At 44.1% G+C, this 14,767-nt stretch overlaps 1 protein-coding gene across 15 annotated transcripts in view; it reads left to right on the top strand.

The window, feature by feature from the left end:
* Positions 1–14,767, top strand: part of SYNE1 (spectrin repeat containing nuclear envelope protein 1) — a 965,679-nt gene that overhangs the window by 777,164 nt on the left and 173,748 nt on the right. For all 15 annotated transcript variants that reach the window (XM_063917854.1, XM_063917860.1, XM_063917859.1 and 12 more), the window contains 3 exons: positions 4,031–4,150; positions 11,029–11,229; positions 13,565–13,738. In XM_063917854.1, coding sequence (XP_063773924.1) covers positions 4,031–4,150; positions 11,029–11,229; positions 13,565–13,738 — 495 coding nt within the window. The remainder of the gene's footprint in view (positions 1–4,030; positions 4,151–11,028; positions 11,230–13,564; positions 13,739–14,767) is intronic.

Here is a 14,767-nt window from a genome sequence, read left to right on the forward strand (position 1 = left end):
GAAGTGACTGATAGTGTTAAACAATAGACACAGCGTTACACAAATTTATTATCTAATTTTCCTTTTAAAAATAAAAGTAAATAGAATCCATAATAAGTTAACCAAAAAAAACAAAACTTTTGGAAGCATTCTGTGTGTCTTCTTTTTATAAGAAACACTACTGTCCGAGTTTAAACATGCTGGTCATCGCTTGGATACGTGAGAGATCTTCAAGATCAAACACACAAATTTACTAAGAATCGTAATTGACAGAATCATGTTTTCCAGTGGGGCATGCAATTGTGTGTAATCGTGTTTCATAGCGTGTGTTCAGTCGTGTTAGTGCTTGAATTGTAAAGTCATGCCTGTGTTTAGTGTGTTTGCCATAGCCTGCACAGATCAGTATCCCCACCCCCTAATCACAAGCATAGCCAGCCCCGAGCAACAAAATATGGGAAACAGAATGTGTAGGGGTCCCCGTATTCAAGTCAATGAACCAGCAGCAGGCTCTTGGAGCTGACCATGGGTCTAAAGATACAGGGAAGGGTGGGGGAAGGGGGGGGGGGTTGAGTCTGGTGATGGTTTTGTACCATGGCCGGCTAAAAGGGCAGGGGCTGGTTATGCTTGCTTGAAGGGGGGACCCCACACCTTTTTTTCAGATTTGTAGCTTTTTCTTTTCTTTGACTGACAGAAGCACTGCACAGAGCACACTTCCTGTGCAGGCTTCTACAAACATGCTGCTCACAGGGACATCTGTTTGAAAAGTAGATGTTGTTGTGAGTTTACTGTATAAACACGATTCTTCGTAAACTTCTGTGTTGTAATCTTTTCTATTGAAAGTGCTTGTGAGTTTGGTCGATAGTGTATTGAATAGTATTTGTGTGATAGTCCGTGTTTGGAAGTTTGATTTGATACAACACTCCCGTGTTTGCCTGTAATAAATTTACTTGATTGAAAAATTATTAAATGGCCAAGATTGCAATCTCAGGCAAACATGATTGTTGTTAAGGAAAAGACAATATACTGCTTACACAGCGCCTCAAGAGCGAATAACTAGTAATCTAATTACCCTGATAAGTGCGCAGCTGAAAAACACTAAGTGGGTGTTTGTAGGAAGCAATTAAAACAAAAGAATCAGCTGCGCAATATATCAGGGAAAAGGACAATAAAAAGGTATGAGAGCCGATGTATATAGAATAGATTTATTAACCATAGATATGAAATAGTTGATTAATAATCAAAAAGTAACAATGCAACATTAAAATGTTATAAGAAAGCACACCTCAAATAAATATATCCCATTCAAAGGAGTAACAGCTGTATTGGTTCTCTAAATAAAAGTCCACACATAATATGGAGCTCAGCTGATATTCAAAACAATGAGTGGCAAATAATGGCCGCAAAGCTGAATGCTGGAGAAGCAGTGAAAGGTCAGTTGGATGTATGTCCCATAACATCAAAGGCGGGTTAACCCGATATTGAACACAGAGTTGATACCTCTCCTTGTGTGGGCTGGTCCAGAGCCGAGCGTCCTCGGCGGTGTATCCTGCAATGCCCACTGATGCGAATGCCGCAAGGGAGAGGGAGCCGTAAATTCACTGTAAGGAGCCGTTTGTCGGTATAGACGGCTAGCGGGGAAGAGAAGCCCGCAGCTGCTCTTACGGACTCTGTGGATGATATGGACGGATGGCGGGGAGAACAAACCCCAAAGCCGGATACCTTGGCAAGGTGTGCTGAAAGACAGCTTTGCGGTCATTATTTGCCACTCATTGTTTTGAATATCAGCTTAGCTCCATATTATGTGTGGACTTTTATTTAGAGAACCAATACAGCTGTTACTCCTTTGAATGGGATATATTTATTTGAGGTGTGCTTTCTTATAACATTTTAATGTTGCATTGTTACTTTTTGATTATTAATCAACTATTTCATATCAATGGTTAATAAATCTATTCTATATACATCGGCTCTCATACCTTTTTATTGTCCTTTTCCCTGATATATTGCGCAGCTGATTCTTTTGTTCTAATGATTGTTGTTAAATTGATACATTTGCCCCCTGGAGCTAATTCATGCAGGGAACATTCAGATGAAATTCTAGCATCTTTCTATACTGCAGTATAATTTTTGTTTCCTACCTCCATTTCCACACATAAATAACGTAACTGGATCCTTGACATGTACACAAAGAATAAAAAATGACTTAGATCATCTAGTTGGATAAACTATTTGAGAACTGGACCCTTATGAAAAATTAGAAAAATGTTTAGGATCAAAATATCTGTGCTCAAATAATATTAAAAAGGATAGCACATAAACAATTGGATTTATTATAGTGTTCCATTTAATGAAATATACCTATTTTTGTGTGACCGACTGCCTGTGATCATCATAAGGTGAGAGTGGTGTATGTGCATTCAATCTACAGCAAACAGCATTTGTTTTATCTGCTGCTTACTCTAGAGCCACTTCAGAAAAATAATAAGGTGACACTAAATGTGGGAGTTTCAAAAAAAAACCTTGTAACATAGAATTTGACGGCAGATAATAACCACTTGACCCATCTAGTCTGTCCCTATTTTACCATATTTTTACCTCATACCTTATTTGATCCTTTATGTGTAAGGATTCCTTAATGTCTATCCCACGCATGTTTAAATTGCTCTACTGTCTTAGCTAATTCTTGATGAATGTTTACCATGCATTTGGAAATTGATTTACTACTAATGTATGTACAGTAATTCATTTTTGAAGAGGAAAATGAGAAAAAGTTTAACTATGTAAGAATATATGAATTAGGGGCTGATAAAGACTTGAACATATGCAAGCTTGCAGAGCGTATCTTCAGTATATTCTTATTTTGCTTGGTTCAAAACTAGGCGCACACACATACAGTAATGCAGAGTCATACTCATGTTTGATCTGCGCTTACGATCAGAGAGAACAGGGATATGAAGGGGCTTTCTCATGTAGGCAAAGTCATACTTGCCTAATCTACCACAACGGCCGGGAGGCTCCCAAATCTTGGGTGGTGCTCCCAGTCACACGAAGTGCTATCTGGGTGGCCAAAGACGTGATTGGAGATAAATTGCATAATCGGAGACACATCTTTCATGTTGCAATGCCAGTAATCTTGGCAATGTATAACGAGGCAGGGTCATGATGATGCAATCAAATCATCACGCCCCCGATCCACCCACCTATGCTGCACCATACCCACAGCACGCCCCCCCCCCCCCCCAATCCACCCTCTGTGCCGACTGGACTGCTCCTTCCCAGAAGAGGCTAGCCAGATAGTTGGCAAGTATGGGCAAAGTTCAGGGAGGACGTATTCACGTACAAATGCATTTTAATAAGACCTTGATTTAAGCAAATATACACCTCTAGTAGCAGAGCCTCCAAGGGAAAGTGGGTATTGATTACCTGGGCCTTTGTACAGGCCCAGCAGTGCAGGGCAGGCATAACCACCCCCGTGCAATGCTGTGACCATACTTACCCACTGTAAGCGCAGTGCCACTTCACCTTTGCCACACACCCCCAGCACCTGAGCGAGCGGTGTTGGCTAGGAAGCATATCTATTGCACCAGGTATAGGGCAAGTAGAAGAACTGATAATGACTTGTAGTAAATCACGCATGTGCATTTCCTACACATGCACAGAATACTATGGAACAATTAACATTTCTGCGCACTATTCTTTTTTGTATGTGCTTCCTATTAGATAGATAGATAGATAGATAGATAGATAGATAGATAGATAGATAGATAGATAGATAGATAGATATTGTATATATATTTGTTGCTATACTTGACCTTTTTTTTTTTTTTTGCAACATCAATTGAGCATTATTCAACTGTAGTCAGAGTATGTTGGCACGCTATACTTACACTTATTACTTTGCAGGTCCCGTTTCCAAAATACAAATATTTGTAACAGAAAACAAACACCATGTGATTTTGTTATTGCGTCAGTATATTAAAATTCGTATTATTTCCTGTAAAACCTGTATAAATCATTTGCAAAATTTCATGATAAAACTGTTTTTTCATAGGCAATTCTACAAGCAGAGGATAGTTTAAAAGAATTGGATACTGAAATTAATGAGCTGAAAAAGTGTGGAGACAAGCTGCAAGTTGATCAGCCATCAATGCAAGAACTATCAAAACTTCAGGTAATGATGTCAAAGGAAATCTAAGGATAATGATACATAAAACACATACAGGGATGTTCCCACATACTTGGCCACACCCTTTAGTACTTCCATACCTTTCTCATGTAGATTTTTAGGTACACTAATACATTTTACCGCCAACAAAAAACTTTTCACTTTTTTTTGCCCATTGTAGTTTTCAGGCAATTCAATTAAAGCCCCTTTCTCTAGCATCCATAAGGGATATAGGGGACATATTAGTACAATGGGTATAGACGGGGTCCAAAGGAGCCAGTGCACTTTACATTTCTTCAACTGGGTGTGCTGGCTCCTCCCCTCTATGCCCCCTCCCCCAGGCAGTTTAGAAAAAAGTGCCCTCAGGAGAAGATGCAGACTCTGCTAGCTCCAGAGTTTTTCTTCATTTTATCTTAAACTTTTGTTTATTTCAGTATGCTGTTTGGGCAACAGCATACCTGTGCCGTGGGAGTTAGGGGGGGGGCGGACAGTCACCAGCCTTGTGAGGTGCAGAGCCACTTCCCCGCTGCAGGACCACCATACTGAGCGGTTGTTTGTTCAGCGGGGCACTGCGCCTTGGCTGTCGCAAGCACAGCACTCTGCACGCCCTAACAGATGCCTGAAGGTGAACACGTCGGTGGTGAGTACAAACCGGAGGCCCCGCTAGGGGGGTCCCCCGGTTCATGGTGCAGCTGTCATATGGGTCCCTCCTGGGGGGGACCCATTATAGCCCATCCTCCCCCCCCTCTCTACTGCAGGTCCACATAAACGTGCTTTACCTGCACTTCTATCAGATACTGATGATGATATACAGGATGATGGGGACGATGTGGATCCCATAGGTGGGGATTCCACTACTACACAGGGTATTGAACCCCTCATTTTAGCTATATGGGATGTGCTAAAGCTCCCCCTAGAGGATGCTGCAAATCAGCAGTAATTTTTCCTCCCTCAAGACAAACTGTCACATTTCCTGATTGTAAAGAAACAGATAATTCATTTAAGCTAGCCTGGAAAAATCCAGATAAGAAATATCAGGTGTCAAAATGGTTTTTTCATACATTTCCCTTTGCCCCTGAGGGCAGAAAGTTCTGGGAAGAATCTCCGGCTGTAGACATCTCAGTCTCTCGCCTCTCTAAGAAGGCGGTACTCCCGGTCCAGGCTCCTTTACCGTAAAGCACCCAGGGGATAGAAAAATTGAGACCACACTGAAATCTATCTAAATTGCTGCAGGTATTTCTCAAAGACCGGTCATTGCAGGTTGCTGGATGACACGTCACCCGAGGGTCTCTCGGGTGACATGACCCTGGTTACTACGGTAACTTTCGTAAAACATATTCATGACACGGCAAGAGTCCTCTGTGACTCCCTAAAAGAGATTGGCAATATTAATGCTAGGACCACTGCTATGGCTGTGTCAGCACACAGAGCCATATGGTTGCGTCAGTGGATTGCAGATGCTGACTCCAAACGCAATGTGGAATCTCTTCCCATTACAGATGAATGGCTCTTCGGAGGCGAATTGGACGCATGGATTTCCAAAGTTACTTCTGGGAAATCCACGTTTCTTCCCTCGGGGGCTCTGCCTGCTAGACATACCTACCCGGCACCATCTACTCAGTTCTTTCAGTCCACCAGATTTCAATCTAGGGCCAGAGGTGCATCCAATGCAGCGAGAGGCACCAGAGGTAAACCTAAGAAACCAGTCGTTGCCGGCTCACACGAACAGAGCACCAGTTCAGCTTCCGCAAAAACCTTAGCATGACTGTGCCAGTCCACCCCGGGAGGATCTCGAGGTGGGAGCTTGGTTACGTCACTTCAGCCACATCTGGGAAAGTTCCTGCCAGGACGCCTGGGTAAGGGACCTTATTTCTAAGTGTTACAAGCTGGAGTTTGACAGTGCTCCTCCCCATCGATTTTTCAAATCAAGCTTACCAGCTTTGGAAAATATGCGTGTTACGCTACTACTGGCCATCACAAAATTGGTCCAGTCCCAAGTCATTGTTCCAGTACCCCTGCAACAACAAGGACAAGGTTACTACTCCAGTCTGTTCGTAGTGCCAATTTTGAAACTGAAGTCCTTGAATCCTTACCTAAAGGTTTTCAAATTCAAGATGGAATCTTTGAGAGCAGTGATCACAGGCCTGGAACAACAGGAATTCCTAGTGTCCCTGGATATCAAGGACGCCTACCTCCATATTCCAATTTGGCCTCCTCATAAGGCCTATCTGAGGTTCGCCCTACTGAACGATCACTACCAGTTCCAGGAATTACCCTTCTGCCTGTCTACAGCTCCGAGGGTGTTCACAAAGGTGATGGCGGAAATGATGTTCCAGCTCAGAGTCCAGGGGGGTCAACGTGGTCCCTTATCTGAATGATCTCCTGATAAAAGCGAGTTCCAGGGAGCTTCTACTGCTCCATATAGATCACACTACCCACCTTCTGTCACCCCATGGGTGGATCCTCAATCTACAGGAGTCCCACCTGAACCCATCTCAGCGGCTCCTGTTTCTGGGAATGCTACTGGATACTGTAGTGCAAAAAGTGGTCCTCCCAGATGACAAAGTGAGAACTCCCCAGGAAATGGTTCGCATGGGTCTCCGACCGATTCGAGTATCCATTCATATTTGCATTGATTGTTAGGAAAGATGGTAGCCTCGTACGAGGCCATTCAGTATGGAAGGTTCCATGCCAGACCCTTTCAATTGGACATCCTGAACAAGTGGTCCGGTTCCTTTCTTCAGATGCACCGGATGATTCAACTGTCAACCCAGGCCAGGATTTCACTCCTGTGGTGGCTGCAGTCTTCCAATCTCCGGGAAGGTCAACGCTTCGGGATTCAGGATTGGATCCTCCTCTACATGGATGCGAGTCTGAGAGGATGGGAGCTCTCACCCAAGGGGTGCAGTTCCAGGGCAGGTGGTCTGCCCAAGAGGCCCTACTTCCGATCAACATCCTGGAACTTCGGGCTATCTACAATGCTCTGATTCAGGCCTCCCTTCTGCTCCGGGATCAGGCAATTCAGGTACAATCGGACAACGCCACGGCGGTGGCATACATCAATCGACAAGGAGGGATGAAAAGCCGGGCCTGCGTGCGAGAAGTATCAAGAATACTCCTCTGGGCGGAAAGAAATGCAAGAGTACTGTCCGCAATCTTCATTCCGTGAGTGGACAACTGGGAAGCAGACTTCCTAAGTCACCATGATCTCCACCCAGGGGAGAGGGGCCTACATCCTCAGGTAATTTAACAGATTATCGACAGGTGGGGTTGCCCCCAGATCGACATGATGGCATCTCGCCTCAACAAAAAACTTTGCAGCTATTGCTTGCGAACCAGTGGATGCGCTGATGTCGCCTTGGCCTTACCAGCTGGTCTACGTATTTCCTCCGATTCTGTTGATCCCAAAGGTGCTCAAGAGGATTCGGAATCAAGGAGTACAAGCAATTCTGATTGCCCCGGATTGGACACGGAAAGCGTGGTACACAGATCTTCTGGGCATGTCCATAGAATACTCTTGGCCTCTGTCAGTAAGAAGGGATCTTCTTCAGCAAGGTCCGTTCGTCTACCTGGACTTACTGCAGCTTCGTTTGACAGCATGGAAGTTGAGCGGAACATCCTAGCTCACAAGGGACTTTCCAAAAAGGTCATTGGCACTATGGTGCAAGACAGGAAACCTGTGACGTCAAAACACTATCATAATATCTGGCAGAGATATGTCTCCTGGTGTGAGGAACGCACATATCCATCTGCCGAATTCCACTTGGGATGATTCCTTAGTGTCCTGCAGGCTGTAGTGGATAAAGGCTTACGTCTGGGATCCATTAAGGTCCAGATTTCAGCTCTTTCAATCTTCTTCCAAAAGAAGTTGGCTATGCTGCCTGAAGTTCAGACCTTCTTGCAAGGAGTGCTTCACATACAACCTCCCTTTGTGCCGCCTACGGCACCTTGGGATTTGGATGTGGTGTTACGATTTCTGCAGTCCTCCTGGTTTGAACCTCTGATGACGGTGGAAGACAAGTACCTCACGTAGAAGACAGTGATGTTACTGGCCCTGGCTTCGGCTAGGCGTGTCTCGGAATCGGGGGCCTTATTGTGTAAAAGTCCTAACTTGGTCTTTTACGAGAACAGAGCGGAGCTCAGGACTAAACCGCAGTTCCTGCTGAAGGTAGCCTCCACGTTTCATTTGAATCAACCTATTGTGATCCCGTCCAGTTCTGGCACTTCTGCCCCTCCGGAGGCATTGGATGCGGTGCGAGCCTTGAAGATCTATGTCAAGAGGACGGCTCAGATCAGAAAGACGGATTCCTTGTTCGTGCTGTATGATGCACAGAAAAAGTGTTGCCCTGCTTCGAAGCAGTCCATTGCTCTTTGGCTTTGGCTTACTATCCATCAGGCCTATGTGTCAGCAGCCTTACCTGTTCCACAGTCTCTGAAGGCCCACTCTACAAGATCGGTGGGGTCTTCCTGGGCAGCTGCCCCGTGGTGTCTTGGCCCTGCAGCTGTGCAAAGCGGCTACCTGGTCGGGGAAGAACACCTTTGTGAAGTTCTACAAGTTTGATACCCTGGCCAAAGAAGATACCCAGTTTGGGCAGGCGGTGCTGCAGATGTCTCCGCACATTCCCGCCCGTTCTGGAAGCTTTGGGACATCCCCATCGTACTAATGTGTCCCCAATATCCCTTATAGATTCTAGAGAAAATAGGATTTTAAATACCTACCGGTAAATCCTTTTCTCGTAGTCCATAAGGGATATTGGGGTATATGCAATTGAGGTCGAATTGCCGCTAATGTCGAAAAACGGGGCATTTTCGACACAAAAAAATGATTCGACAATGCAATACAGTACTTTTCGTCAAAAAAACTGCAGTTTCAAATTCGACTTTTTGCAATTCGACAGTAGTCAAATTCGACATGTCTGCAATGGTAAAAATGCGGCTTTTCGACAAAAGTATATTCAATTGAAGAATGTCGATTCGACAACAGTGCTTTTCGACAGTCATTTCGTCAATTTCAGTCCGCCTCATTTTGCTGGCGGGATCGAATAAAAAAAATTTAAAACATGTTTTTTTTGTGTTTTTTTTTATTGCTAATAGCATATCTATTTATATTATAAGGGATTATGTACTTGGTTTGTCTATTAGGAGCCACAAGTATTATTTATATATTTTTTAAAATAATATATATATTTTTTACTGACTAAAATAATATGGAGAGATCAGAGCATGTTTTTCAGTGGAAGGGGTGGGAATGGGTTAAAAATCCTGGAAAAAAATGCGTGGGTTCCCCCCTCCTAAGCATAACCAGCCTCGGTCTCTTTGAGCCGGTCCTGGTTGTAAAAATACGGGGGGAAAATGACAGGGACAAAAAATGTATGGGTCCCCCGTATTTTTAACACCAGCACTGGGCTCCACTAGTCAGAGAGATAATGCCACAGCCGGGGGACACTTTTATATCGGTCCCTGCGGCCGTGGCATTAAATAACTATCTAGTCACCCCTGGCCGGGGTACCCTGGAGGAGGCCGGGGTCCCCCTCTTCCAGCCACCCAAGGGCCAGGGGTGAAGCCCGAGGCTGTCCCCCCCCATCCAAGGGCTGCGGATGGGAGGCTGATAGCCAAGTGACAAAAATAAAGAATATTGTTTTTTGTAGCAGAACTACAAGTCCCAGCAAGCCTCCCCCGCAAGCTGGTACTTGGAGAACCACAAGTACCAGCATGCGGGGGGGAAACGGGCCCACTGGTACCTGTAATTCTACTGCAAAATAAATAACCAAATAAAAACAGTACACGCACACCGTGAAAGTAAAACTTTATTACATACATGCACGCCGACACACACATACTTACCTATGTTGACCCCTACGTCTTTTGTCCCCCGTATTTGATCCCCTGTCAATTTTTCCCCCGTATTTTTACAACCAGGACCGACTCAAAGAGCCTGAGGCTGGTTATGCTTAGGAGGGGGGACCCCACGCATTTTTTTTCAGGGTTTTTTTAAACAATTTTGTGCCGTCCATGAAGTCGAATCCAGGACGCACACTATCCGTCAATTGGTCCGTTTTTCGACAGCGGGACTGTCGAATCCGTTTTTTATTGAATATGTCGAATTCGGGTCCCGGCGGGAGGGTGTCTGACTGTCAAATTATGTCGAATAAAAAAACGGTCGAATTCCAGCCGGAATTCGACCGCAATTGCATATACCCCACCTCTGTGCGGTGACTTTCTGCAGGTTCTCTGTTATGTGTTACCTGTTCAGCTGTTGCTGTTTATGTTGCCAGCTGTTGCTGGCCCAGTTATGTTATGGTGTGCTGGTGTGTAAATCTTACCACACTTGTTGTTATGTTCCTTCTCTCAAGTATGTCATTTCTCCTTCGGGCACTGTTTTACCTATAACTGCCTTTGGGAGGGGGCATAGAGGGGAGGAGCCAGCACACCCAGGTAAAGAAATTTAAAATGCACTGCTCCTTTGGACCCCGTCTATACCCATCGTACTAATGTGTCCCCAATATCCCTTATGGACTATGAGAAAAGGATTTACCGGTAGGTATTTAAAATCCAATTTTTTTTTACTGCCAAATTTACCTGCTATAGTGTGAAAATACACAGGATCCGGGATAAGTTCCCAGATACATGTGATTTCGCAATCGCAGATGCGAAAACACGACAGTTATCAGGAATTTTGTTTCTTCTGCCTCCGGACTGGTGAAACAAAAACCCTGACAGTGCCGGCTATCTGGGATTATTGAATTACCCAATTAGGGATCAATTAACTGCGGGTAACTGAATTCCTCCCAAGTGTTATAAACTCTGCCTAGCAACAATACTCATCAGTTACACCTACTTATCATTTACCTACATTAAGCTATGGACATATTACTTTTCTTCAGGATACCTATGATGAGTTGATAATGATTATCAGCTCACGGAGAACTGGGCTGAACCAGAACCTGGCTTTGAAAAGTCAATGTGAGAGAGCCCTACAAGATCTAGCTGACCTGATCGAAACAGGACAGGAGAAGATGTCAGGAGGACAGAAGTGCATTGTTTCCACCAGATATGAGGTCCATGTGATGCTAGACAAGCATAAGGTAAATCTATACACGGGATGTAGTTATGTGACTGGTACCCAACCTGTGTATCATAGCCCAGTAATAAGGGATTTCATTGCCCACCACATATTATCCCTTAATGTCTCCTCAACAGTCATTTAATTAACTAAAACCAATAACGTAATGTGTCAGCAATGGACGCAAATGTATAAAAATGCTTGGTCTCTGGATACAGATTATTTTTATACATTTGCCTGATAACAGGCAAAGGTCACATTGTTCCCTTTCTGTAAACCAGGATTGGTAGCTGTATGCCAGGTTTTTTTCCCTCCAGAGAATAGTATAATAATAATAATACCATTATCTGACCCTCTATAAAATCAGATTTGTCTAATTAAATACCATTACCAATGTTGAGAACAATAACAATACAGTTGCAATACCATTTGTGGGTGGTAGATGGCAACATATAACCTTTGCTTTCTATAAGCTGTTAATTGAATACTGACTTGTAGAAATTATTATTCTATGGATTAAATTCAGTTGCCGGTGAAGGGTGGCGTTTAAACACCAGCAACGGCACCCCATCTCGCACCCTTCACCTATCTGACCAAATGCTCATTTCATACAAAAATGCTAGCTACCCTGTGAGGTAGCGAAGACTTTTATGTGAGATCCCGCTGCCGTAAACCGCGTTGGTGCTACACAAATGGCAAAGAATTTGCCAGCAATTGAATTTCCCCCTATAAATCTTTGTGTACATACTGTATGCTATACCGATATGTTACCTATATACAGTATATGGTATGTATAAATTAATTTGAACAAATGCATTCAAGTAAATTAATATAATTTAAAAAATTAAACTCCTTGTAAAGCAAAAATCATTACATTAAAAGTTTGAGTATGCTGTATAAATACTTGGAAAGTAATTTGGCAGGTTTATTGAAAAACCGGTGTTTGACAACCAAAATTAACATGTCAATACATACAGTAAGGTAAGTTCACCCCTTAGTTACTTTATGTCTCCAAAAGATGCTGATCCCTCCAGACCCCGTGCCTCCTAGAGGTTCCAGGCCATGTGCTGAACACTGATAATAGCTGTGAATCATTTTGATATGTTGTGCAGTTTTATATTAAAGCTCTATAAGGTACAGCCGTCCGTCTAACAGCTGTTAAATTCTCTTTTGTTGACACCCTGCTTCCATAAAACTTACATAAGCTCTTGGATGACATAACTTTCTGCATAATAGTCAACATTTTAACAAATGCTTATCATTTATATGCTTTGTGCATTCATGTAAATGCTTGGACAGCACTGATTTACATGGGTGTGGTTCGTTTTATCGACAGTATCTAGGTCGACAATGTTTAGGTCGACCACTATAGGTCGACAGTCACTAGGTCGACATGGATGGAAGGTCGACAGGGTTTCTGTAGTGATGAGCGAGGTTCGGTTTTACTCGGTTTTACTCGGTTTTACTCGGTTCTCAAAACGGCATCTTATTGGCTATCCAAAACACGTGACATCCGTGAGCCAATAAGATGCCGTTTTGAGAACCGAGTAAAACCGAGTAAAACCGAGTAAAACCGAATCCGCTCATCACTAGTTTCTAGGTCGACATGTGCTAGGTCGACAGGTCTAAAGGTCGACATGAGGATTTTTTATTTTTTTTTGGTGTTGTTTTCTTCGTAAAGTGACCGGGATCCCAAATTAGTGCACCGCGTCCCCTCGCATGGCTCGCTTTGCTCGCCATGCTTCGGGCATGGTGCCTTCGCTCCGCTACCGCTTCGCTCGGCACACTTTACCGTTCCAATCGTAGTCCACGTGGATCGTTAAGTATGAAAAAAAAAAAAAGTGAAAAACTCATGTCGACCTTTAGACCTGTCGACCTAGCACATGTCGACCTAGAAACCCTGTCGACCTTCCATCCATGTCGACCTAGTGACTGTCGACCTATAGTGGTCGACCTAAACATTGTCGACCTAGACACTGTCGATCTTCAGACCGGATCCCGATTTACATATACTGCCCTGTCATATCCTCTGTCACTCACTGTCTAGTGTGTACAGTACAGTACTTGATGACACTGATGATACAGTAGCTGTGAATCATTCTGATATGATTCTACATTAAATGGCAAGGGGCATATGTAATAGGGTCCGAGTTTGCCGAATTTGCGGGATGCTGGCCAATCTCAGACATTTTTTAAAGGGGAAATCATTTACAAGGCAAAACCATGAGCCACAGTATAAAAGAACACATCGGTATGGACAAATGTCAATTGAAAGACTGGAGTTAGTACCTATAAGTAATATCTTCAAATGGAAACACAACATCTTTTTCTGATGTCAATACATACATTTCTTCCAGGAGTATTTCCAAGGCTTGGAGTCCCACATGATCCTCACAGAAACACTTTTCAGAAAAATCAGCAGCTACGCATTGCCAAGGGAGGCTCAGCGTCACTCAGACTTGATGGCAAGGGCATCAGCTGTACTAAAACAAGCGCACAAGAGGGGTGTGGAGCTAGAGTACATACTAGAGGTAAGGAAAACCCTTTCTAAGGCATATCATACTTAATTACGCATTGTTTTTACAATTTACTAAAATGACATTTTTTAGTGTTACTATAAAATACAAAAATCATAGTCAAGTTAAATACATGTTAATTAGGTAATTACCATATATACTCGAGTATAAGTCGACCTGAATATAAGCCGAGGCACCTAATTTTACCTCAAAAAACTGGAAAAAATTACTGACTCAAGTATAAGCCTAGGGTGGGAAATGCACGGTGCCAGGGGTTTTCATGCTCAGGGTGTCATGCTCGTTGCCAGGGGTTTTATGCGGTAGGTGTTATGCTTGTTGCCAGGGGGTAATGCTTGTTGCTAGGGCTGTGCCCCCAGTGCCACATATACCCCCAGTGACAGATATCCCCCCACAGTGCCAGATAAAAACATGCCCCCTGTTGCTTTGCCCCCAGTAGTTGTGCCCCCTCTTTGTTTGCCCCCAGTAGTTGTGCCCCCTCTTTGTTTGCCCCCAGTAGTTGTGCCCCCTCTTTGTTTGCCCCCAGTAGTTGTGCCCCCTCTTTGTTTGCCCCCAGTAGTTGTGCCCCCTCTTTCTTTGCCCCCAGTAGATGTGCCCCTCTTTCTTTGCCCCCAGTAGTTGTGCCCCCTCTTTATTTGCCCCCTGTCGCTGTGCCCCCGTCGCCGCTTACAAACACACACACACACAAAATAATAAAAACAATGCTTACCACTGCCCCGCTCCTGCTTCCCGACCGCTTCTTCTGCTGCTGCTGCTGCTGCTGCTCCGTCCGTCTGGCCGCCCGCCCGCTCCTCTCTATGGGAGAGATGTCATGACATCTCTCCCATAGCAGCGCCGCACAGACACTAGAGGTCAATAATGACATCTAGTGTCTGTCCCTGGAGCCGGCTGCAGCGGACGCCCACACAGCCCACGGCGTCTGCTGCAGCCGTGAGCTGACTCGAGTATAAGCCGAGAGGGACTTTTTCAGCATAGAAAAATGTGCTGAAAAAGTCGGCTTATACTCGAGTATATACGGTAATTTCG

Source organism: Pseudophryne corroboree, chromosome 4, assembly GCF_028390025.1.
Source record: "Pseudophryne corroboree isolate aPseCor3 chromosome 4, aPseCor3.hap2, whole genome shotgun sequence".
NCBI lineage: Eukaryota > Metazoa > Chordata > Amphibia > Anura > Myobatrachidae > Pseudophryne > Pseudophryne corroboree.